We start from the raw sequence: 24,464 nt of genomic DNA on the forward strand, positions 1-24,464 counted from the left end.
AAACTACTACAAATCACAGAGGCACAGGAGCTCAAAAACATTGGCATGCTTTTTAAATACTTAAAATAGTTTTACATAAAATATAAATCTATGTGAATATGACTAATCAGCCTCTAAACACAATGGAGTGAAAGCCACAAGTCTTGTTTTTTTTTCTAGTTAAAATATTACAAAAGTCTTTTTGGGAGCAAAAGTGCGCTGACATTTTTGTGATTTTTGACTTATTCTTTTGAGTACTATTGTATTAAGTCTCCATTCTCCATTCACATGTCTGCTAATACACATTTATCTCTGTCTCCAAACTCTTCACTCTTCCTATGTCCTACATCCTAGGACTTATCCCATCCTTCCTATATCCTTTGTCAGATTCAGCAATACCTCAAACATCTCTCATTATTAATGTGTTTTGATTATGCACAATTGCATGTCCTTTCCTGCCGTATTCCAAATTTCTCATAAAAATGCTTTAAGAATTATATGCACAAGTCAAATGTTGTCAGAATCACTTGTTTATAGGTTACATGAACCATTTGTCCTCATTATACACTGTGTGAATAGAAAACTGTGGATGTTTAAACAGTGCAGAATGTCTAGGCCTTAAGTTATTAAGTGCCAAAAGACAAGCACGATAGCATATCTACTAAACTATTTAAATTATTTAAAAGGTGTCAGCTGCCAAAAATGCACAAAAAATCTCAAAGTTTTTATTTGTATTACTGTTGCAAAGGTAAAACTAGGTAAACATGTAAAAGATCTCATCAGATACGGTATATCACACTGTTTCTTAAGCTTTGTTCCATTATAGCTTGTATAACAGTAATCCTGTTATTAATTATAAGCTTAATTTTGGCACATTAAGTATCAGTTTATCAAGTTGCATGTTTAATCTTATCAAAGATCTGAACCTTATATGAATGCTTTAACTGACAATTCTGAAGGACAATTATGTTAAACTTTGTCCTATCTGGTGTTGGTTCAAGGAAAGAGGATATAACAGCCAGTTACGTTTTTGCAAAGGAAAAATATTTTAAAAATACTCTCACTATATAGGAAAAAAAGGTAGATTAGAATAAAGAACAAAAATTTAGCAGATTTTTTAAACAATCACTTGCAGACATTTCATATGTTGCACATTGTGGTGAATTGCTCCATGTACTATTGCTAATACTCTCTGTTCCTATTTCTGTTTTCTCTCTGTTGTTGTCATTTGTTGGTTTGTGAAATATTTTGGGTTTGTTCATGCTTTACTGTATATTGTCCCTTAATAATTGACTTCTATTCCTTTAGTAAACACTTTTATTTGTAGGCCATTTACCAATGAGGAGTGCTATAGCAAAAGGGATTATTTCAAAGCTTACCAAACGAATAATAGACTATTGTTTAGATAATTAAAATAGCGTCTGCTAAGAAGCCTGAAGAAATGCCACAGATGTTCATATCCATAGACATGAAATATACAATTAATTTGATTCAATAACATTTTTTGTGATCAATAGTCCTGCTACAGCAACAAAGGCATATAATGTCACATACACTACCATTCAAAAGTTTAGTCACCTTAATGGTTTACACAAAAACATTAAGTAGCACAACTGTTTAAATTGTTCATAATAAGAAGAGATGTTTTCTTCAATAGCAAATCAGCATATTATAATTTCTGAAGGATCATGTGACACTGAAGACTGGAGTAGGCCTGATGATGCTGAAAATTCAGCCTTGAATCACAGGAATGAATTATATTTTAAAAAAATATATAAAATATTCAAATAGAACACAATTATGTTAAATTGTAATACTTTTTTCACAACATTGCTGTTTTTTTGTATCTTTGACCAAACAAATGCAGCCTTGGTGAGCATTACAGACTTCTTTCAAAAACATACAAAATGTATGGCCAAACAAGACCTACATGCTTCTTCATTCTTGTGTCATAAATCTTACTTGTCTGAACTGTTTTCAAAAAATACAATACAGACCATATAAACTATTAATTATAAACAATACTGACTGTATAATGTTATATATTGAGTATGAATATGAACCGCACCACTGAAAAAAAGATAAATAAAGTTGTTTTGCATTTGTGCAGAACATTGTTTAATGGTTATTTTATTAATGAGAGTCATCAGGGGTTTATCAGGTTTTGGTAGGTGTGTTCCATCGCGTCAGTAACACGCCTTTGGCATAGTCTGCCCATCTAGTTAATGATCTATGAGCTGGATTGGCTTTTATCCATTCTGGTTGGTGGTGGAAACATCAGGCCACATAAGACTCTGATCATCATCAGTATCACTTATGTTTATCCAATGAGAGTGAGAAAGCCATTTATTTCCTCCTGTCTTTCTCTACTGTACCAGAACAGGCAGAGGTCAAGCAGAGATCTCTCTGTTACCTGAAACTCCTTACATCCTCCCGCCTCCTTCTCTCCACTGGACATAACACTCCATACGCAAAGAAGTGCAGGACAACAACAGAAATGCACTTCCACAGAAAGAGCTGGACTTGGTCCGTTTTATTGTTTACACTTGCTGCTTGCATGGTAGGTCTTCACATATTTTCTATATTTAATTTTACTGAGGGAGAGAATCATCACATTACAACATATGTGAAACTCTTATATGTTGAAATTGAAGGTTTTTGGCTGTGACTGTGTAGTTATATTCTATGCTTTATTAGTTGGATATGGATCGGTAACATGAGTTGGAGTGATATTTGTTTCTTTTTCACAAACAGAAAATTGATCCACAAAGGAATGTATGACTGTATGTAAATTAATGTCTTTACAATAATGATATATTGAAATACGTATGGATTTTCCACATAGAGATTCCAGGGTTAAACATTTAAGTTTATGGTCTTTGCCAATGGTTAAATCAGATTTCTATTGATATACATCTAGATTTTACAATCTCTAGCTTTGTTAAACACTTAATTGTGGCACAAAATAGAATTCTCATTTAATTTATCTGTGTATTATTTCAGATTGATCAAATTTTGTGAATGTGAAACAAATATCACCTCATACTCACACTCTTTCCTTACTGTGGAATGTAAGGCAGAAAAGGATAAATGCCATTAAATAAAAAAGTATCATGCATCTAAGAAAATATCATGTTTAGGCAAAAACTATGATCATATTAAGGTTTTCTAATGCCTCCATTGTAAGAGTATATTACAATATCCTAAGCTTGGAAAAGTAATACAAAATTAATAACATCTTTAATCATAATGTAAATTCTTTGGTTAAAAAGTGTGGGGCCTCTGTAAAAAGAAATGACATTGTTTATTAATTTAATTACATTTCATAAAATATTTATATTAAGGATAAATTAATTATTATGAATAGTAGTCATTTGATTAATATTAGTTATTGTATCATATATTATCATTCTGATAAATTATTGTTCCAAATTATTAAGTATACATTTCACTTCTATTTTATAAGAAAAAATAATAATATACAAATGCAGAGAAACTTTAAAAGCTGAATTTAGAAGAAAGGTTATTATTGATGTGCTAAAGATTCACTTATACAGATTTATAGGATAACGTTAGGTTTACCTAAATATCTTTATGTATGTCATATTTCTGTTTATTGAAGGTTCTCGCAAGTGCTCAGCATGAACCAGGCTACTGCTCTTTCTATGAGGACTGTGGCCTAAACCCTTCAGTTGAGGGGTCTCTTATCCCCCCTAGGGTTCCCTGTAAGGACTACAGAAAAGCTGTGAATGTCACAGGAGACCACTATGAACTTTTTAAATCTGTGTGCCCAATGTTGGCCCATGGGGAGGGTAACACACTGGCCTGCTGCTCCATCAGACAGCTCACAGCTCTTCAGAGCAGCCTGACGCTGTCCAAAGCTGTGCTGATCCGCTGCCCATCCTGCGCCGACAACTTTGCGCACATGCACTGCGCCACCACCTGCAGTCCCAACCAAAGTCAGATTTTAAAGATTACGAAAACCGCAAACATCACGCAACCCACTGGCATTGTCAAGGAAGCTGTGGTGGGTTACGAGGCTTACGTAGCCACAAACTTCTCAGATGCATCGTTTAGGTCCTGCAAAAACGTACGAATCCCAGCCACTGGAGGCTTCGCCATCGCCACAATGTGTGGCCGCTATGGTTCGACCCTGTGTACGCCGCAACGCTGGTTAGATTTCCAGGGTGACTCGAGCAATGGACTGGCTCCTCTGGATATTAACTTCAAGCTCTTGTCAGACAGCCAGACCGCTGGACTCCCACCTGGAGCGGTTCTGTTTGCAGGAACAGCATTGAATTGTAATGAGATGACACCGACAGGTGGCGAGGCCTGTTCCTGTCAGGACTGCGAACAATCCTGTCCAGCTGTACCACAGCCACCACCTTTACCAAAACCATTCATGATTGGTCGACTAGATGGTGTCCTTGTCATCAGCATCACGGTCTTCTCCTGCATCTTTTTCCTTATAATGTGTTACGTAGTTTTAGAGTGCACTATCCACATCCGAAAGTCAAAAGGTACTCAGATGAGCATGAGCACTAAGGACCAAAACGAAAATGAGATTGAACATAAAATCAGTCCTAAAGATGTCACATGCTCTGATAAAGCCAGTCTTGCCACTCAGGAGTTCCTGGGGTCTCTTTTCCAGGCCTGGGGAACCATAATGGCACAATATCCTCTGATAGTACTCCCAGTCTGCCTTGTGGTTGTGTTGGTATTTGCAGTGGGAATAAAAGACATAGAACTCACAACAGATCCTGTCCAGCTTTGGTCAGCGCCCGAAAGTCGTGCCATGCGAGAGAAGTCCTTCCATGATGCACATTTTGATCCATTTTACCGCACCAATCAGCTGATCCTGACCGCTCCAGACAAGCCCAGCCACTACTATGACTCCTTACTCTTTGGCGAGCAGAACTTCAGTGGCATCATTTCTAAAGGTGACATTACCTCAAATTAATTTATCATGAAAAGTGTTGAAAGCACATTTTTAAATGTATTTCACAATGTAACAGAAGTAGTAACAGATCTTTTCTTCAGTATGTTCACCTGAGAAAAACAATATCGAAAAAAACAACATTTTAGAGAGAGTCTTTTTATTGGAAGTGTCTGTTCTTACATTCTCTTTTTTTGTTTGTGTTTTTTGAGAGGTCTTAAAAAAATTACATTTCACGATCGGTGAAAATAATATTTAGACACTGTTTAATTTGTTCGCAATATCACTCACCCTAGCAGTGAACCACCAAAATCACATTCGAGCTCTGAAACACTGATTCGAAATAAAAGATTTGTATGTTTCGAAGCTTCTTTAAGCAGTTTCAAAGCAGTCATTACTAGTATACGGTATAGCTTTAGTATACTAGTATATAATTGATCCAAATGCTTCCATACTAAAAAAATTCTGTTCTTCAGCCATATTAAAATATAGGGTGTACGTTTCTTTCTCACAGATTTGATCATAGAGCTGTTGGAGCTTCAGCAGAAAATCCAGGCAATTGAATTCTGGTCAGATGGACTAAACCGCACTGCAAGTCTTAAAGATGTTTGCTATGCACCACTCAATCCAGACAACCCCTCATTAACAGACTGTGCTGTCAACAGTCTACCGCAGTACTTCCAAAATAGCATCGACAACCTGAACGCCAAAGCAAACATGACAGAGCTCGGCGTGACGAAAGAGGTGGACTGGAGGGACCACTTCATCTACTGCGTAAAGTAAGTCAGATATCTGTAGTCGTCTCGTTACCTAGACTGCAGGTAATGTGTGTAGTATGAATATAATCTGTACATGCTATGCCCATTCAGATATAACCAGTGACTAGCTCCTATTTATTATAATATCATACTATTACTATAATATAAAATAAATGTTAAGATATATAACTTATGAAAATTAACCATTGTTTTACTACAAATTAAACCAAAAAGCCATGGTTAATATAGCTAAACCAAGGTAACCACAAATTATGCTATGATAAGTCAGTTACTGTATTAATGAGACATTGACATAGACATAGACATGAGTCATTGAAACATTCACTCAACCATTTAGATAACTCTAAGGAACAAAATGCCACCTACTGAGTGTGGCTTCATTTTGAAGTGTTTTTATTTGTGGAAGCGTTGCTCATGTTATTCATATTATTCTTGTTTAATGAACTGCTTTATAAAAACAATATCATACATAACACAATTATATTCTGCTTCCCCACAGCTCTCCGTTATCATTTAAAGACATCACTGCTCTTGGCATGAGTTGTATGGCAGACTATGGTGGACCTGTTTTCCCCTTCCTGGCTGTAGGAGGATATGAGAGTAAGATACAAATCTGGTGGCTAACATCTCACCATTATCTTAAAGATTCACTGAGCTGGCTTTCATTTTATATTATATTTTCAGATGAGGAATACATCACTGCTGAGGCCCTGATCCTTACCTTCTCCCTGAACAATTACGCACGAACCGATGTTAAATTTAAGGTAGCTGAAGAGTGGGAAAGCAGGTTCCTTAAAATTGTGCAGGAGTATCAAAAAAACCCGAACATAAACTTCACATTTGCCTACATGGCCGAGGTGAGAAGCTGCTGACCATACTGTAATGATTAGAGATGTCAGTGTTTAACAGTTTCATAATCGAACTGTCTGGGTGCTCTGCAGAGGTCCCTGGAGGATGAGATAAACAGAACAACTGCAGAGGATATCCCCATATTCATGATAAGCTACGCTGTCATCTTCCTGTACATAGCCGTGGCTCTTGGGGAATATTCATCATGCAAGCGTATCCTGGTGAGTGCATTACAGAGTAGTTAATGGCTTACTGGAAATTACTAACAGTTAAACAAATAGATATAGATTCATTAGCTATAGAAACTTATTTTATAAACAATATTTTTTTCTATATACAGTATAACAGACTTCTTTTAAAATATACTTATGATGTCATATAAATAGTGACCATTGTTTTGTTTTTAAAATGGCCCTTTTAAATATTTCCAAAACTTTAAATGGAATTTGTACAGATGTGGAATATTTATGATTTGAGGTCATAAAAGCATAATTAATAATAATTATAAAAGCTTTATAAAAGTGTCTATTAAAAAAAGGTGCTGTTAAAGGTGCTGATAAGTAAAATTTAATATTATTATTATTATTATTATTATTATAAAAGAGTTTTAGATGGAGTATACATACACTAGCATGTCAGACTTCAGAACATGTCCATGTTCCAAAAGAATTTAAAAAAAAAAACCTGTCTAGTATGATGACAAGGTCATATTATTGCTTTCTCAGGTAGATTCAAAGTTCTTGGTTGGTCTGGGTGGTATTCTGGTCGTGGGCTGCTCTGTCATAGCCTCAATGGGTTTCTATGCCTGGATTGGGGTTCCGTCCTCTCTGGTCATTCTGCAGGTCGTACCTTTCCTTGTGCTTGCTGTGGGAGCTGATAACATCTTCATTTTTGTTCTGGAGTATCAGGTATGTTGTTTATTTCTTCACTTTTCTTCATTTTTTAACACACTTTCTAGGGTCCACTTTTATCCCATTGGTTACTCTTAATCACACTCTTAATTGACATTTCTTAGCTACATTTGAAATTTTTTATTTTCTTTTTTTTTTCTTTTTTATTGTTTTATTCACTATATTTTACTGTAATACAGTATACTAAAAAATATTTATAAAATCTTACCAACCCCAAACTTTTAGATGAATGGTAGTGTATATCTACAAATACATTCTATTTTAGAACTTAAAGATTACTTGACTATATGACTATAAATTCATAAAACATGCTTCCTTTCTGTCTTTTACATGTTTATTCTCTTTCAGAGAGATATGCGCAGACCAGGAGAGACGAGGGAGGAACACATTGGGAGAGTTCTAGGAAATGTGGCTCCCAGCATGCTGCTTTGCAGTTTGTCTGAATCTGTTTGTTTCTTCCTGGGTGAGCATCTCATATTAATCTCAAACTCTGCTTCAACCCATAAAACACAAATGAAAATATTTCAATTCTTTTATGGATATAAACTGGGAACATTTATTATATTGCCTGACCTTTACTCACTGGTGCATGTCAGCGAAACATGATGCAGCAGATCTGTACCATCTCAATTAAAGAGAGATATGAATCATGTAAAGTATAGGCAATATTACTTTCAGCTCCCGAATGAGTCACATACAGTATAATGCAGTCGCTGGGTTCAGATTAATGAGGAAACATAAACGGCTGACTAAACACACTCTCGTTGTCTCTTTGCAGGTGCTTTGAGCACTATGCCAGCAGTGAAGTCTTTTGCCTTATATGCAGCACTGGCTGTGCTCATGGACTTCATTCTGCAGATGACTGCCTTTGTGGCTCTGCTCTCACTTGACGCTCGGCGACAAGATGCAAACCGTTGTGAAATAGCTTGCTGCGTCACTGTTAGTACTCCACACCCGTCCGAACCCAACCAGGGCATCCTTCTCCCATTAATGAAAAAATACTACGCCCCTGCACTGCTCCACCCTGTCAGCAGAGTATTAGTGGTACGTTCCTCCTTCACCAACAATGGTATTAAAGTGTTTCAACTGCAGCTGCTTTTATTAACTAAAAAGATTTCACGATAAGATTTCGCTTTACAAGAAACTTGGAAAAGTTGGAAAATTCATTTGCAGTTGATCACTTCTTTTCAGATGCATTTTATTTACATGTATAGATTGGCTGGATTTTACCTTTGTCCCAGTTCAAGACTTTTGGTTTTAAAATATGAAAACCATTGTGAAGATATAAAGTAATGCATTTTAAAAGCTATAATATTTTAAAAAGAATAAAAAAGAAAGCATTGAAAGTTAAATAAATGCACATTTACATATTATTTTAACAGAACAAAGGAAGACTTTTTTTTTTCAATAAATATACATTTCATTATTATGTCTTGTTCTCATAGATGCTGGTGTTCCTTGCAATGTTCTTTGGCTGTGTGTTCCTCTTGTTCCATGTAAAAGTGGGCTTAAATCAGGAATTGGCCATGCCATCTGTAAGTACAGAAGTACCTAACGCTCTACTAGTATACAATAAAAAATAAAACAAATGCCATTTAAAAAAAAAAAAAGTACAGTTTTTAAATAATTAGTTACAGTGTTAACTTTCTCTCATCATCTGTGTGTACATATATCAAAAGGACTCTTACATGTTGGACTACTTCGCATACCTCTATAAGTATTTCGAAGTTGGTGTGCCAACGTATTTTATCACAACCAAAGGGTTCAATTTCACCAGTGAGGAGGGCATAAACGCAGTGTGTTCCAGTGTGGGATGTGACCAGTTCTCTTTTGCCCAGAAGATCCGATACGCCACTGAGTACCCTGAGCGGTGAGCACTATATATCTACATAAAAGCACTATATAAAATGTAATCCACAATAAATAAGTGTAAAATGCACATTATTTAAATATGACTTTTTTTATTTGAAAAACATTGGCCTGTAAATACAAGAAGCATGTGTGAGCACCAATATACTATATTTGGTGTTCTGGTATAGTACATCACTACTCTTTACCTCATTATGCCAATCACATCAGACCTTGAACTTACTGATTTGTTATCAATCTTAAAAGTACACAGTGAAACGGTCCTGTCAAGATACCAAGTATTATTGCAAAGAATTATGATGACCAAATCGCTATATATAAAGCTGCTGATTAAAACTAAAATCATGCTGATTGCTCTAGATCTTACTTGGCAATCCCAGCATCCTCCTGGGTGGATGACTATATCGACTGGCTGAACCCTGGATCCAAATGTTGTCGTATCTATACAGTTGGCCCAAACAAAGGCGAATTTTGTCCTGCCAATGAGAGTATGTCTATCTAATTTAGCAGTTTACATTTAAAGCCTTGTAGTTTATTATGTGTGTGTGTTTCCATGCGACATTCTTTGAGAACTAAATGTGAACGTATTTTGACAGCGGGTCTCTTCACGTGTGCCAAGAAGTGTATGAGTGCCCCCCAAAATGGGGTTCTGCGACCTAGTGTTGAAGATTTTAACAGATTCCTGCCGGACTTTCTTAGCAACAGACCTGATCTACAATGTCCAAAAGGGTAAGAAAAGCAACTAAACAAGACACATGAAAGATTGAACAGAATGAATGTTTAGAATAAAACATGTTCATATGCTTTCGTTTCCAGTGGTTTGGGAGCTTATGATAAAGCTGTGGTTAGAGACAAGGAAACTGGGGAAATAATAGGTGAGAAACATGAATGAATTGTATGTGTTTGAACAATTTGCATTTGGCTTATAAAGCAGTGGTTCTCAACCAGGGGCCAGGGACCACCAAGATTAAATGAACTCATTTAAAGTAAGAAACAAGGTTATTTCGTTTTAATACACCCCTTCAACAAGTGCTTTCTTTTTTTAAGAACCAGGATTCCCACGGTTTGAAAAACCTGGATATATGAAGTAGTTTAAATTTAATAATATGATTTCTAGACCTGGAAATGGTCTATGAAAAATTCATTTGGCATTTGTATAATGAATATATATTTTTATAGCTATGCCAAGATTGAAATGTATTCCTTATCCTTAATTTAAAAAAAAAAAAAAAACACTATGAATGGCTGGAAAAGTCATGAGGCCTAAAATATTGTTGTGAACAATAGGGAAAGTTATACTGAAAACGGTTGAGAATCACCATTTTATCAATAAAATAGAATAGCGCTTAGCTGTTTCTGGTTTATGAGTAAAGTCTGTTGTTAATATTACTGGATAAAACGTTAATGTTAATGTCATATCTCAAGTTATGTTGCTAAAGATTTGCGAAGCCACAACAGCTAGAACAGTTGCTATCAAGCAAATAAACCCACATCCTTGTGGTTGTTGTAGTCCTTCTTAAGTGACTTGTTCACAACGTTTGAGGTATGACTGTAATTTCTGTTAAAGAATAAAACGTGACAAAGCCACAGACTCTAGTTTACTCATAAATTAGGTTTTGAGGCCTACAAAACAGCTCATATAAAACACATTTAGGGGTTTGATTAATTCTGGCATCTCGCTACTTTTCAGCGTCTCGGTTCATGGCCTACCACACTCCTCTGGTCGACTCTCAGGAGTTCACGGCAGCGCTGGAGAAGGCCAGAGAACTGGCACATGATATCACACTAACCATGAGGAACGTCACCGGCACCTCTCAAGACTTTGAGGTCTTCCCATACACGTAAGTGTCCACTTCTGATCCTCCCTTATCTTTCTACATTTGCCATCCTCACCCTTGTGTAACAACTGGGTGAAGGAGTGGCAGGAAGCAAGTGCGAGATTAATGAGATTTAATGAAGACAATGAAACAATACAATACTGAGACACAAATAACGCTGGGAGGAATGCACAGTCCAAGATGGTGGTGATGAATGATGAATCCGGAAGGCGGAGGTGAGTTGGCAGCAGGAGAGGGTGACACAGGAACTGCGGGGAAGCGAGCCGAAGGTAGGTGGTGTTGCTTGGTGGTGGGTTGGGTAGAGTGGACGGGGTTCAGGGGAGACACGGACATCCAACGCAGAAACACACAAGAAAGCATGGCTTTCTATGAACAATATTCCTCTCCGTGCCGTTTCTAACAAATTAGCAACGGCACGGAGAGGAATATTGTTCATAGAAAGCCACAACTTTTGACCCACGACGTAAACGAGAGGCTTTGACCGGTGGCGATCGGCGTTGGCCTTAGTGCGCTCCCGCATCCGGAGCAGAGTCTCGCGGGCTCTGATCCACGTGCGGTGGCACCTCTGGACAAATGCGTGAGCGGAGGGGACCGCGACTTCCGATTCCAGACTAGGAAAAGCTGGTGGCTGGTAACCTAAAAGCTGCACTGAAATGGAGAGAGGCCCGTGGCTGACACTGGTAACGAATTGTGAGCGTACTCCACCATAGAGAGTTGTTGGCTCCAGGAAGAAGGATTCTTGGAGACCAAAAATCGCAACGTTCTTTGTAAATCTTGGTTGGCTCGCTCAGACTGCCCGTTACTCTGGGGATGATAACCCGAAGACAGACTAACCGTCGCTCCTAGCAATTTACAAAATTCCTTCCAAAATTTGGATATGAATTGGGATCCCCTGTCAGAAACCACGTCTACCGGGAGCCCATGTAACCGAAAGACGTGATCTAGGACAGTGACCACTGTCTCCTTGGCTGTAGGTAATTTGGGCAAGGGAATGAAATGTGCCGCCTTCGAGAACCGGTCCACTACGGTCAAAACGACCGTCATGCCATTAGAGGGCGGGAGGGCGGTAACAAAATCTAGTGCGATATGTGACCAGGGTCTCGAAGGGACAGACAGCGGTTGAAGAAGCCCATCAGGAGGCTGGTTAAACGACTTACCACTGGCGCAAACTGAGCAAGCCAAAACAAAATCGTGGACGTCATGAGCCATAAGTGGCCACCCGAATCGTTGTTTAACTAATCTCTTGGTTCAGCTTATCCCTGGATGACAAGCAACGTTAGAGCAGTGACCCAGAGTGCTGAGACGACTATTGTCTCAGGTAAAATACACTCGGGAGTCACCTGGCAGGCGGAGGGATCAAAAAGACGTGACAAAGAATCGGGTTTGACATTCTTGGAACCCGGGCGGTACGACCCGGTGCCCACCGAGCCTGCCTGGAATTGAGTTTTTTGGCAGTTCTAATGTACTCTAAATTCGGTCCAAACAATGAAAGGTACCCCTGACCCTTCCAACCAGTGACGCCACTCCTCTAAAGCTAATTTGACGGCCAACAATTCTCTGTTACCAATGTCATATTTGCGTTCAGCAGGAGATAAACGGTGAGAGAAAAACACGCAGGGATGCATCTTATCATCCGAGGCAGCACGTTGGGAAAGAACTGCTCCTACCCCCACCTCTGATGCGTTGACCTCCACCACTAACTGCCGTGTGGGATCAGGGGCTACAAGGATGGGAGCCGAAACGAAGCGACTCTTGAGGTTGGTAAATGCAGTCTCGGCTGCATCCGGCCACCTGAACGGAGTACTGGGGGAGGTCAAGGCCGTCAGAGGTGAGACTAGTTGGCTGAAATTACGAATGAAACATCGATAAAAATTGGCGAACCCCAGAAACCGCTGTAGGGCCTTACGGGAATCTGGAGATGGCCAATCTATCACAGCCTTAACTTTGTCAGGATCCATACGTATTCCCTCGGACGAGACGATATACCCTAGGAAGGGGACAGACTGTGCATGGAATACGCATTTCTCCGCCTTGACAAAAAGCCCATTCTCGAGTAATCTCTGGAGCACTCGTCTGATATGTTGAACATGTTCCTGGAGAGATGAAGAAAAAATCAGTATGTCATCCAGGTAAACATATATAAACTGATCTACCATGTCTCTTAACACGTCATTAACGAGTGCTTGGAAAACCCCTGGCGAGTTGGAGAGCCCGAACGGCATCACCAAATATTCAAAGTGCCCTCTAGGGGTGTTAAAGGCGGTTTTCCATTCATCCCCCTTCCTGATGCGGACCAAATGATAAGCATTACGTAAACCCAATTTTGTGAATACAGATGCTCCCTGTAACCTCTCGAAAGCTGAAGACATCAATTGTAACGGATAGGTGTTCTTTATCGTGATGTTGTTCAGCTCTCGGTAGTCAATACAAGGTCGCAAAGAACCATACTTCTTACCCACAAAAAAGAATCCCGCCCCCGCTGGAGAAGAGGAAGGGCGGATGAACCTCGATGCCAAGGAATCAGAAATGTATTTCTCCATGGCCTCCCTCTCCGGAATAGAAAGAGAGTAAAGCTTGCCTTTAGGCGGAGACTTACCTGGCACTAAATCTATAGCACAGTCGTAGGGACGATGCGGAGGAAGAGAAGCAGCACGGGACTTACTGAACACCTCCTTCAGGTCCAAGTACTCTGCGGGCACGTTTGATAATACCATGGTCTCTTTCTGAAAGACAGAAACAGGCATGACAGGACAAGCAGAAACCAGACAAGACTCATGACAACTTTCACTCCACAAGGTGACTGTGTTGGAGCCCCAATCCACTCGTGGATTATGTTTGATTAACCAGGGGTGACCTAAAACAATGGGAGCTACAGGGGAGTCCACGAGGTAAAAGGATATGGTTTCACTGTGGTTGCCTGTGGTTAGCAGAGTTATGGGTTCAGTGTAGTGGGTGACGTGTGGCAGTTCCTGGCCATTGAGAGCGGTGACATGGATGGGATGAGACACAGGAAGGACTGGAAGGTTCAGGTGACGTGCAATGAGAGAGTCAATGAAATTACCTTCGGCCCCAGAGTCCAGAAGGGCGTGACAGTTGTGAGTGTGGTTCTCCCACCCCAGTTTCACCGGAAGGAGAGTCGATGATGTGGTTGAGGACTTCCCGGCGGAGATCCCACCCGATAGTAGCCTCAAACTTACTACCGGGCTGGCTCTTTTTACCGGGCAGGAATGGATGGAATGCTCCGAGCCACCGCAATGTAAGCATAGTCCTTGGGACCTCCGCTGCTCTCTCTCCCTCCAGGAAAGCCGAGCTCTACCCACCTGCATGGGTTCGTGATCGTAGACAGGACCGACCATGTTCTCTCGACTCGAGCAGCCCCTTTCCGGAGAGACATAATGGTGTGTAGGACTGACTTGTCTACCCAGGCGGTTAATCCGAGCGGCCGTTGAGGGTTGGGGGCAGCTCGAGGAGGTAGATTTCCTTCTGAATACGGTCGGCCAGCCCATGCAGGAATCGATCCCACTGCGCCGCCTCGTTCCACTGGCACGCGGCCGCCAGGGTGCGGAACTGAATGCAATAGTCCGCCACTGATGATTTTCCTTGTTTAAGGTCGGAGAGCTGGTGCGCGCTTGAAGACCCGTTTCATCTCTTCTGAGAGGGAGTGGAACGAGGCGCAACACGGATGTTGATTCTCCCACACCGCCGTCCCCCATAAGGCGGCTCTGCCAGAGAGTAGGGTAAGAGCAAACGCAACCTTGGACTCCTCTGTCGCGAAGGTGGGGGGCTGCAATGCAAAATGCATGGAACATTTGTTAAGAAAAGTCTTGCAAAAATTTGGCTGACCAGAGTAACTCTCTGGTGCCGGAAGTCGCGGCTCTGGCCGGAAGTGGTACTGGGAGGTCTCCCGGGGGACGGGCGCAGGCGGTGCGGTGGGCGCAGTGGGAGAGGTGAGTTGATGAATCCGCTGGGTGAGCTCGGACACCTGTGTCACCAGCGCTTGGATCGCGCGCCCGGTGTTCACGATGCTCTCCTGCTGCTGATCCATGCGGCTGACGCTGTTGTGAATGAATTCAGACAGAGAAGTGGTGTTTGCTGCTTCCATGTCGGTTGAGAGCGTTCTGTAACGACTGGATGAAGGAGTGGCAGGAAGCAAGTGCGAGATTAATGAGATTTAATGAAGACAATGAAACAATACAATACTGAGACACAAATAACGCTGGGAGGAATGCACAGTCCAAGATGGTGGTGATGGATGATGAATCCGGAAGGCGGAAGTGAGTTGGCAGCAGGAGAGGGTGAAACAAGAAATGCGAGGAAGCGAGCCGAAGGTAAGTGGTGTAGCTTGGTGGTGGGTTGCGTAGAGTGGACGGGGTTCCGGGGAGACACAGACATTCAACGCAGAAACACACAAGAAAGCAAAGCATAGGTCACAAACATGAAACAACGCTCTCACGAACACAAGAGGCTAGACAAGCCAATATATAGGGATGAGTAATGAGTGACAGCTGTTGCTGATGACAATTAACAGAGACGCCCACAAACTAATCAGTGCTGACGCGTAACACACAGACTTCACCCACAAAGTGCAAATCCCAGAGATCACGGTTTACCAACCGTGACACCTTGCTGCTTCTTCTCCGGGATAAGATAAGAAGCAATAATCAGTTCATGTAATACTATTGAATGATAACGTGTCCTTGAGCTACTTCATAAATTGCAAAACAGCATCACGGATCCTAGAGCTACTTACATATTTTTCTGCCTGTTAAACTATACTGTGTGTAGCAGAGATGTCACACACCTATTTTTTTTAAAAAGTGGCACCAGTGGAAAAAAACAAAAAGTGTGCTTAATTGAACTGAATGTGCACTTTGTAGTTGACTTAAAATCTTAAACTCTACTTGACACTGACTCTCTGATCTTTTATTTCACAGTGTGACATATGTGTATTACGAGCAGTATCTGACCATCGTGAACGAGGGTTTGTTCAACATTGCCGTGTGTCTGATCCCCACATTCGTCGTGTGTTGTATCCTGCTCGGCATGGACTTGAGATCAGGCTTTCTGAACCTGCTCACCATAGTGATGATCACTGTGGACACGGTTGGTGTCATGACGTTGTGGGGCATCGACTTTAACGCTGTGGCGCTTATCAACCTTGTGACGGTGAGTAGTTCAGAGAAACACTGCATGGTCTGCATGTTTGCAGTTCTTATCACAACTCACAGTAGTCAGGAACGATCTATAACATTCTCATCTCACTGTTGGTTTGTTTTTCAGGCCGTTGGTATATCAGTGGAGTTTGTTTCTCATTTAACACGCTCATTTGCTCTCAGTATTCGCCCCACGAAGGTGGAGAGGGCAAAGGAAGCCACAGCTAACATGGGCAGTGCAGTGAGTACCATAACTTCCTCAGATATGCATTAGTTCATATGTTGTTCAGTTGTTGTGTTTCATGAGTGCGTGTGTTGTCTTTTTTCCAGGTGTTTGCTGGAGTTGCGATGACCAATCTACCTGGAATAGTGGTGTTGGCATTAGCTAAAGCACAGCTCATCCAGATCTTCTTCTTCAGACTCAATCTGGTCATCACTCTGCTCGGCATGGTCCACGGCCTCATATTTCTGCCCGTGCTGCTCAGTTTCTTAGGTATGTATAGTTGCCTAAATGTGCAGTCTTTATACACATGGTGCTCAATCCCAAAGGGTTTAAGTTCAAAGAGACTAGTTCAAATTCTAAGCATTGTGATTGTACTGGTTGTAAGTATCCCAAAATGCAAATACAAAATTGTTTGGTCAGCCTAAAAGTAAACGTTTTTACACAAAAACCACACACAAAATATAAATTAATTACCAAAAATGTGTATTGCATTTTAAATCTGAAAACACAGACTATGAAACATATGTAGGAAGCATCCAGTAAGAACAGATAAGGGAGAGAGGAATCAAACATGTCAGAACAAGAGCTGGATCCATGAAGGATGACATTTTTTTTTTTCTGACATTACCACAGACCACTTGATAAAATAAATGCAACATGAGTAGATTTGAATAGTTACACAGTTTGAAGTGGTGTTTAGAAATTATGTATGACAGTATAATACAGTAGTCATTTAATATTAGCACATTACCAAATAATCTGTTATACACTGTTATTTATACATTATTTATATAACATGTTGGTATTTATTAAAATGTTGTATATTGAAGTTTGTCGTTTTTATATTTCCATTTTAAATGTAGTTTAAATCAATTTAGTAATTTTATATGCTTTTATATATATATATATATATATATATATATATATATATATTATATATTTAGTTAGTTATTTTTTGTTTTATGTATAGTACCTTAACCTCAGCTTATTTTATGTCCAAGTTTTTCATCCAATATTTTATTTTAGCTTTATTTTCAAATTTAATGCAAAAGGATTAATTGCGATTTATTATTTTCAATAATATTCAATTACAATAAAAGAGTAAGTTAAATTTAGTACAGGTTAAAATAAAAGACTATGTAGCAAGCACTAGTATTCCATTCCAAACACTTGGAGCAACCAAAGAAAATCTGGTGTATTAGAACAAGGGTTTGGTTAAACAAAACTCCTCTGTTTGTGTCATTCAGGTCCTGGTGTGAACAACGCCATTCTGCTACAGATTCAAGAGAAGAAAGCCAAGGAAATGGAACTCAACAGCAAAGCTACATATGACAACATTAGCTTCGAAAACCATGAAAAGTCAAATGGCAAAATGCCAGTGGAGCCCTCAAATCCAGTAAAGGCTGACATTGTCCCCAATACCGCCCAAGAGCCCAGCGAATTTGAAATTGACATTTTGTAGCTCAAGACCTCTTACAAACTGCTCTCCCTCTTCCTTCCAGTTTGTTTGCCTCTACTACACTGAATTGGTAGTATGAGAGTTTCCTCCAAATGAAGGATTCACTTGCTATTACACAACTGCATGTGAGACCTCAGGAGAAAAAAAAATATGAGCAGAATCTCATCTTGCTATGTCAGCTCTTTGCCTCATGTATGAGGACACTATAGCATTGCGTTACTGCTATAAAATGGTCTATCGCCTTCTGAAGATGTTCATGAGAGATACTCAGCTTGTCAGTCCTTCTCCATCATCTCTAGCGGTGTTTATCTCGCCCAGGTCACACCTGACACAAAGTGATAATGCATACAAATGAGGAGCTGAATTCCACTGTTAGAAATAAGGAAATTAGTACAATAGATTAGAATTGTTTTACTTTTGTATTGTGCAATATTTGTTAAATGTTATATTTAATTTTGTTGTTGTTTAGGTTTGATATTGTCATTTTTGCATGCAACTACTGTAATTGTATTGTTGAGGACAGAAACATTTAACTTTGAAAAGCGAGTAATGTAACACAAATAACACTCCAGTATAAAGAGCATCTGCTCTTGTATTATAAGCACACTGTCTGTAATAATATTAAATGCACTGTGTGTATTTCTACATTCTGTATAAACTCATTGAATGTTCAATATTATCTGAATAGTTCAATATCTCAACTTGGCATTCAAAGTTTACCGTTTACTGTTAAAGTAAACATAATGCACTTTTACAGCAGTTATTGGCTGTATGTAGGCAGACTGGGAACCTTTTTTGTATATTTTAGGGTAAATATTTAAAAATATATAAACACAAAAAAACTATACTTAACTGTAATATTGCTTTCTCATATGAATATTAAATTATCTAGCAAGTATTCAAATAAATTTTACAGTAAATCAAAACTTCTTTATCTTATTTATCTTATCTTATCTTCTTTATTAAACATTTGTGCAATGAAAAACAAGTTTAATACAGGCACACAACTGAGTCTAACTTACACTACATAGACTAAAAGGAATTTAACACATTCTAATCCAAAATCAAATCTTAATGAAAACCACAGAAAATAATGACACGCAGGAAAAATTAAATATATTAAAGTACAGAAATTGTGCAAACAAAGCACCTGTGATAAAAATGTGCAATTCTTATGTTCCCACACACAAACCCGCACGTACACAAAGACTTTAACCTAGAAATCTGCTACTCTCTGGTTAATAGTGCTGCATAAGGGAAATCTCTCTCGCTCACACACATGCACTCATTCACTGGTGCAGAGTTCACTGAGGTCAAAGGTGATACTTAGAGGAAAAACAAGGGCATCGTCTCTAAAAATGTATTATATCTTTTATGTATTAATTAGCATAGCTATCAGCAATAAAATGAATGTCCCAAACACACAAGTCTATAAAGATAATCATAAACCTATAAAGACTGAAAGACTCTACTGTGTATCTTGGCTGACTTCCTTGTACCAAAAAAAAAAAAAAAAAAAAAAAAACCAACATTGACCCATTGCCATCTAGTGGACATTTGTTGTGCTGTCACAAAATAAACTTTTCATACATACCTCCAGAGCAGATTTGGGCTTGCTATTCTCCATTTATATACATACAATAAACAAAAAATAATTCTGTTTAATGACTAGATTTCACATTTTTAGAATAATTTTCTAAAATGGAACTCTCTGGTCTGACTGTCAAACGGACCAATCCAGAACCTGATGGGTGATTTATGAAATGCAGCCGATATTGATCTGTTAATGACCATATAGAACTGAAGCACCTAGTTCCCTCATGCATGAAATATTGTCTCGAACTGTGTGTTTAAGGGTGCTTATTCATAGCAAGAGAAGCTTTAGTCTGTCCTAACATCAGTAACTCAGAATCTGGGTGGACGTCCCATCCAGAGGTCAGCATGTAAGAGGCCTCTGTTCACGAGCCTTCAAACTCACTCTCTTTTTCCTCCTAACAGAGACAGTGCAGAACAAAGAAACATGGGATTTAAACACTGGTTTATATGTATTTACAGTTGGTCCAATAGAATTAGAATTTTTGTTAACTTTATCATTGATGATTGAATGGGAAGTTGATTTGACAAATTATCATTAATTTCAGTAACACTTTATTTTAAGGTGTTCTTGTTACACATATTACATGTACTTACTATTATAATAACAATTAATTATGCATAATTACATGCAAGTAACCAAAAGCCAAACCTTAATCCTAACCGTATAGTAAGAACATGTAGTTAATTAATATTAGTCAGTACTTTAATGTTTAATTATACTGGAACAAGGACACCTTAAAATAAAGTGTAACCTTAATTTCTGACCATCATAGAATTTGATTTGTTCCCCCTTTTTAATGGGAACAATCTATAGTTGTTGAAAGAATGTCATATTCATTTGATACTATAATATTTATTTACTTTTTAAATGAGGTCTAATACCTTTGGACAAAAAAAAAAATGGATTGCACTTGCACCTTGTGAAAGATTTGTTTGATTCATAAATGTTTGGTTGTGTACCCAAGAAAAATAAGTTTTATTATCGGTGTAAAAAAATAAATAAAAAAAATAAACATACATTAGTGTAAATGTACTTTTGGAACCAATAACAAAGAAATGAAAGAAAGAAAATGCATAAGGCAATACAAAAATAAAAATGCAAAACAAAGTAAAAAGCACAAACCAAAACAAAAAACACAAAAAATAAATAAATAAAAAATAAAAGCACAGCAAAACAAAACAAACACAGAAAGCAAAACAAAATGTAACAAAACACAACACTGCACTTGCACCTTGTGAAAGTTTTGTTTAGTTCAAACCTTTTTGGCTGCGTAACCATGCATTTCCAAAGAACAGCATAGAGTGCTAACAGAAAGCCTATGAAGACTGCTGCGGCAATTGCACCTGCAAACACACACACACACACACACACACCTGTTACACTGCTGTCTGCAGTCTAAAAAACATTTGTTCACAGAGCCACATAATCTGTATCCTCTACCCAGAGATGAGATCAGTAACACGGAAATAGAGCATGACAGGCTGCTTATTCATTGTCTTCACTGCAAAACCACTGGTATTTCCAGTCAAAATGCAGCCTGGACACTTTGGTACTGTTTGTAAACATCTCCTATTTATGAAATATCACAGCTGCGTTATATCCTGATCTCAGGCATGTGAAAGGTCAAAGGTCCCACTAAATGGAAAAGAACAGTCAGCTTGTTTTTCATTAGTGTTTTTCATCAAGGATACTAACCCTGACAATCAAGACATATATAGACATAAACAGTGTGTGTTTAAAGAGATATTTGGTGTAATGAGGAAACAGGGGAGGTGGAAAATTCCAGTGATAACTTGGAAACCTGTTTGAGCCTGTGAGCGGAGAAAATCAACACTGAACTATGATTTAACACTCAATATTCACCTTCTCTTCCACATGCTGCTCTTTAGATTAGTTCTTTAAAACAAATCTAATCGTGAACAGTTTAATAGATTATCAGATATTTCTGATGAAATTTATAGTAGCTAATATATGCAGGTTAGGTTTTTTTTTTTTTTTTTTTTTTTTAATGCAGTGAAATTTAGATAAAGTCTCACATTGTGTGGTCAATAAATGACAATAGCATAAACATTTAGTAAACAACTGAGTTTATACTCTCAAGAAATGATCTGTTTATCCTCTGACACTCTGTCCAGAAATCCCAAGTGTTTAATAACAATTCAGCAGCTTCCTTTCTCACAGACCCACACACCCTCGAACACTTCTCAGTGCAACCAGATTTCTCTGTATGTTTTCTGAAATGTATATGCCATTTTTTTTTTTTTTTTTTTTTTTTTTTTGAGAATTCATTGAGTTTGATATGATATTTTTACACAAATAATCCCTTGCCATTTCTTCCCGGAAAAAGGTCAAACAAGTTGCAAAATCAAATGATTAATTTCACACTTGATTTCCACTCTTCTCAGAACATGAAGAGCAAAAGACAAAGGTCATCCACTGAAGAAAGAGCACAAAGAGTGAAGAGGTCACAGATAAATCATGTTTTCCAAAGGTTTTGTTTTGACAGGAATTTTTTGTGGAGAGTGAAGTCATGTGGGAGTCACACACAAAAAGTAAAAAAAAAAACACTCAGTCAGCAAATGAGTGTTTGGATGGATTGATAAGTAAGTTATGAAAAAATATATATACATGTACTTAAATTTGTAAATAAATAGATAACAATGATGAGGACTGATCATTGGACTGATGAGAGGTGGGCAAAGACTTGCAGAATGAGAGTGAGGAAGACAATAACAAAAGAGGAATGGCTGATCAGATCACTGACAGGTTCAAGCTGTCTCTTCTGTTATAATGTGAGGTTTATCTCAGAGCTGGCTGATTTGGTTCATGGCATAAAACTCATTAAGTGTTTTTGTAAATGCCCAAGGAGAAAATGAATTGAGAAATGTGCATTGTTCAAAAGTTTGGGGTCAGTATGATTTCTTTTAATGTTTTCAAAGACGTCTCTTATGCTCACCAAGGATGCATTTGGTTTAATCATAATACAGGAAAAACACTAAACATTATTACAATTTAAAATAACTTTTTATTTTAAAATGCAATTTATTCACATGATGATAAAGCTGAATTTTCAGCATTATTACTCCAGTCTTCAGTGTCACATGATCCTTCAGAAATAATTCTAATGTGCTAATTCGGTGTTTAATAAACATTTCTTATTTTTATCAAATAATCATGAAAAAAAATCTCAGTTAAAAAAAAAATAAAAGTAATAATAATATTATATATTATATATATTATATATATTATATATATTATATATTATATATTATATATATATATATATATATATTTTTTTTTTTTTTTTTTTTTTTTTTATAATTTTTTTTTTCATGCTTCTTTCATATAAGATTTTTTTTTTCATGCTTCTTTGATTAAAACATTCAAAACAACTAGTGGTCAATATATCTGCCAATATTTGGCATTTTTCAAGTTTCAAGTTTTCAAGTTTTTCAAACATTCTAATCATACTAGAAACATGTTAGCAACATGATAGCAACATGCTAATCATGCTAGCAACATGCTAATCATGCTAGGAACATGCTAGCAACATGCTAATCATGCTAGGAACATGCTAGCAACATGCTAATCATGCTAGCGACATGCTAGTGACATACTAGCAACATGCTACTCATGCTAGAAACATGCTAGCAACATGCTAATCATGCTAGTAACATGCTAACGACCTGCTAGTCACTTGCTTATCATGCTACAAACATGCTAGCAACATGCTAGTCACTTGCTTATCATGCTAGAAAAATGCTTATAATGCTAACAACATGCTAGCAACATGCTAATCATGCTAACCACAATGCTAACGACATGCTACCAACATGCTAATCATGCTAGAAACATGTTAGTAACATGCTAATCATGCTAGGAACATGCTAGTAACATGCTAGTGACATGCCAGTCACTTGCTAATCATGCTACAAACATGCTAGCGACATGCTAGTCACCTGTTAATCATGCTAACAAACATGCTAGCAACTTTGCTAATCATGCTAATGACATGGTAGTCACTTGCTTTTAATGCTAGCAATATGTTAATCACTTTCTTTTTTAAACTTCTTAACTTTTCAAACTTTCTACATTTTTCAAACTTTCTGGCCAGGCTTTTTCAAGCCCTTGCTCAATAAAAGTATAAAAAAATATATAATAATTAAAAAAAAATCTTACTGTACCCAAACTTTTGAATGTTAATTTTGCTTAGAAAAAAAAAAGTGATCGGTCACTGTTGCACTCTGTTGTGACCATCAGAACAGAACTGATACTAAGATTGTACCTGGTATAATTCCACTCTCTCTGTTCATGGGGGTCTCAGCAAGAGGGGGTGGACTGCTAGCTGCTGAGCCTTTGGAGACAATGAAGATGATGTTAAAGCATGAATATACAAACAAATCATTAAAATTATGTAATTAAGGTTGTTTGATGTACTACCATTTCTATCGGAGTTGGAGCGGAGCCATGAAGACACAGGGGAAACTATCTGGAGAGAAAAAACAAAATGCTATTCATTGAAAAAAGTATGGTTGGGGCTTGATTTTATCATTTAGGAACTGAATGAATTGCAAAAAGTGAGTGTTAATATCCTCATGATTTACTCACCCTTAAGTCATCCAAGTTGTATTTACACAATTGAATACAATCAGAGTTATGTTTTTAAAAGTCCTGGCTCTTCCAAGCTTTATAATGGCAGTGAATTGCAATCAAGATTTTAAAGCCCAAAAAGTGTGTCCATCCATCATAAAAAGTGCTCCACATGGCTCTGGGGGGTTAATAAAGATCTTCTGAAATGTAAGATGCATTTTTTTATAAAGAATATGCATATTTAAAAAACTAATCTAAATTAGAAGTGTAAAATAAGGATT

The 24,464-nt window shown here is 38.0% G+C and overlaps 1 protein-coding gene across 1 annotated transcript; it reads left to right on the forward strand.

Annotated features, from left to right (window-relative positions):
- Positions 1-2,313: 2,313 nt before the first annotated feature.
- LOC132097546 (NPC1-like intracellular cholesterol transporter 1) lies at positions 2,314-18,670 on the forward strand. The gene is made up of 19 exons (XM_059503331.1): positions 2,314-2,539; positions 3,602-4,919; positions 5,430-5,694; positions 6,194-6,294; positions 6,379-6,551; positions 6,636-6,764; positions 7,269-7,451; positions 7,803-7,917; positions 8,233-8,498; positions 8,900-8,989; positions 9,134-9,324; positions 9,684-9,811; positions 9,920-10,052; positions 10,140-10,198; positions 11,014-11,164; positions 16,096-16,327; positions 16,442-16,555; positions 16,645-16,807; positions 17,785-18,670. Exons 1-19 carry the CDS (start codon positions 2,477-2,479, stop codon positions 17,997-17,999), a joined length of 4,089 nt encoding a protein of 1,362 aa, XP_059359314.1. The 5' UTR covers positions 2,314-2,476; the 3' UTR covers positions 18,000-18,670.
- The last annotated feature ends 5,794 nt before the right edge of the window (positions 18,671-24,464 follow it).

The sequence above is a fragment of the Carassius carassius genome, chromosome 21 (assembly GCF_963082965.1).
Source record: "Carassius carassius chromosome 21, fCarCar2.1, whole genome shotgun sequence".
Lineage (NCBI taxonomy): Eukaryota > Metazoa > Chordata > Actinopteri > Cypriniformes > Cyprinidae > Carassius > Carassius carassius.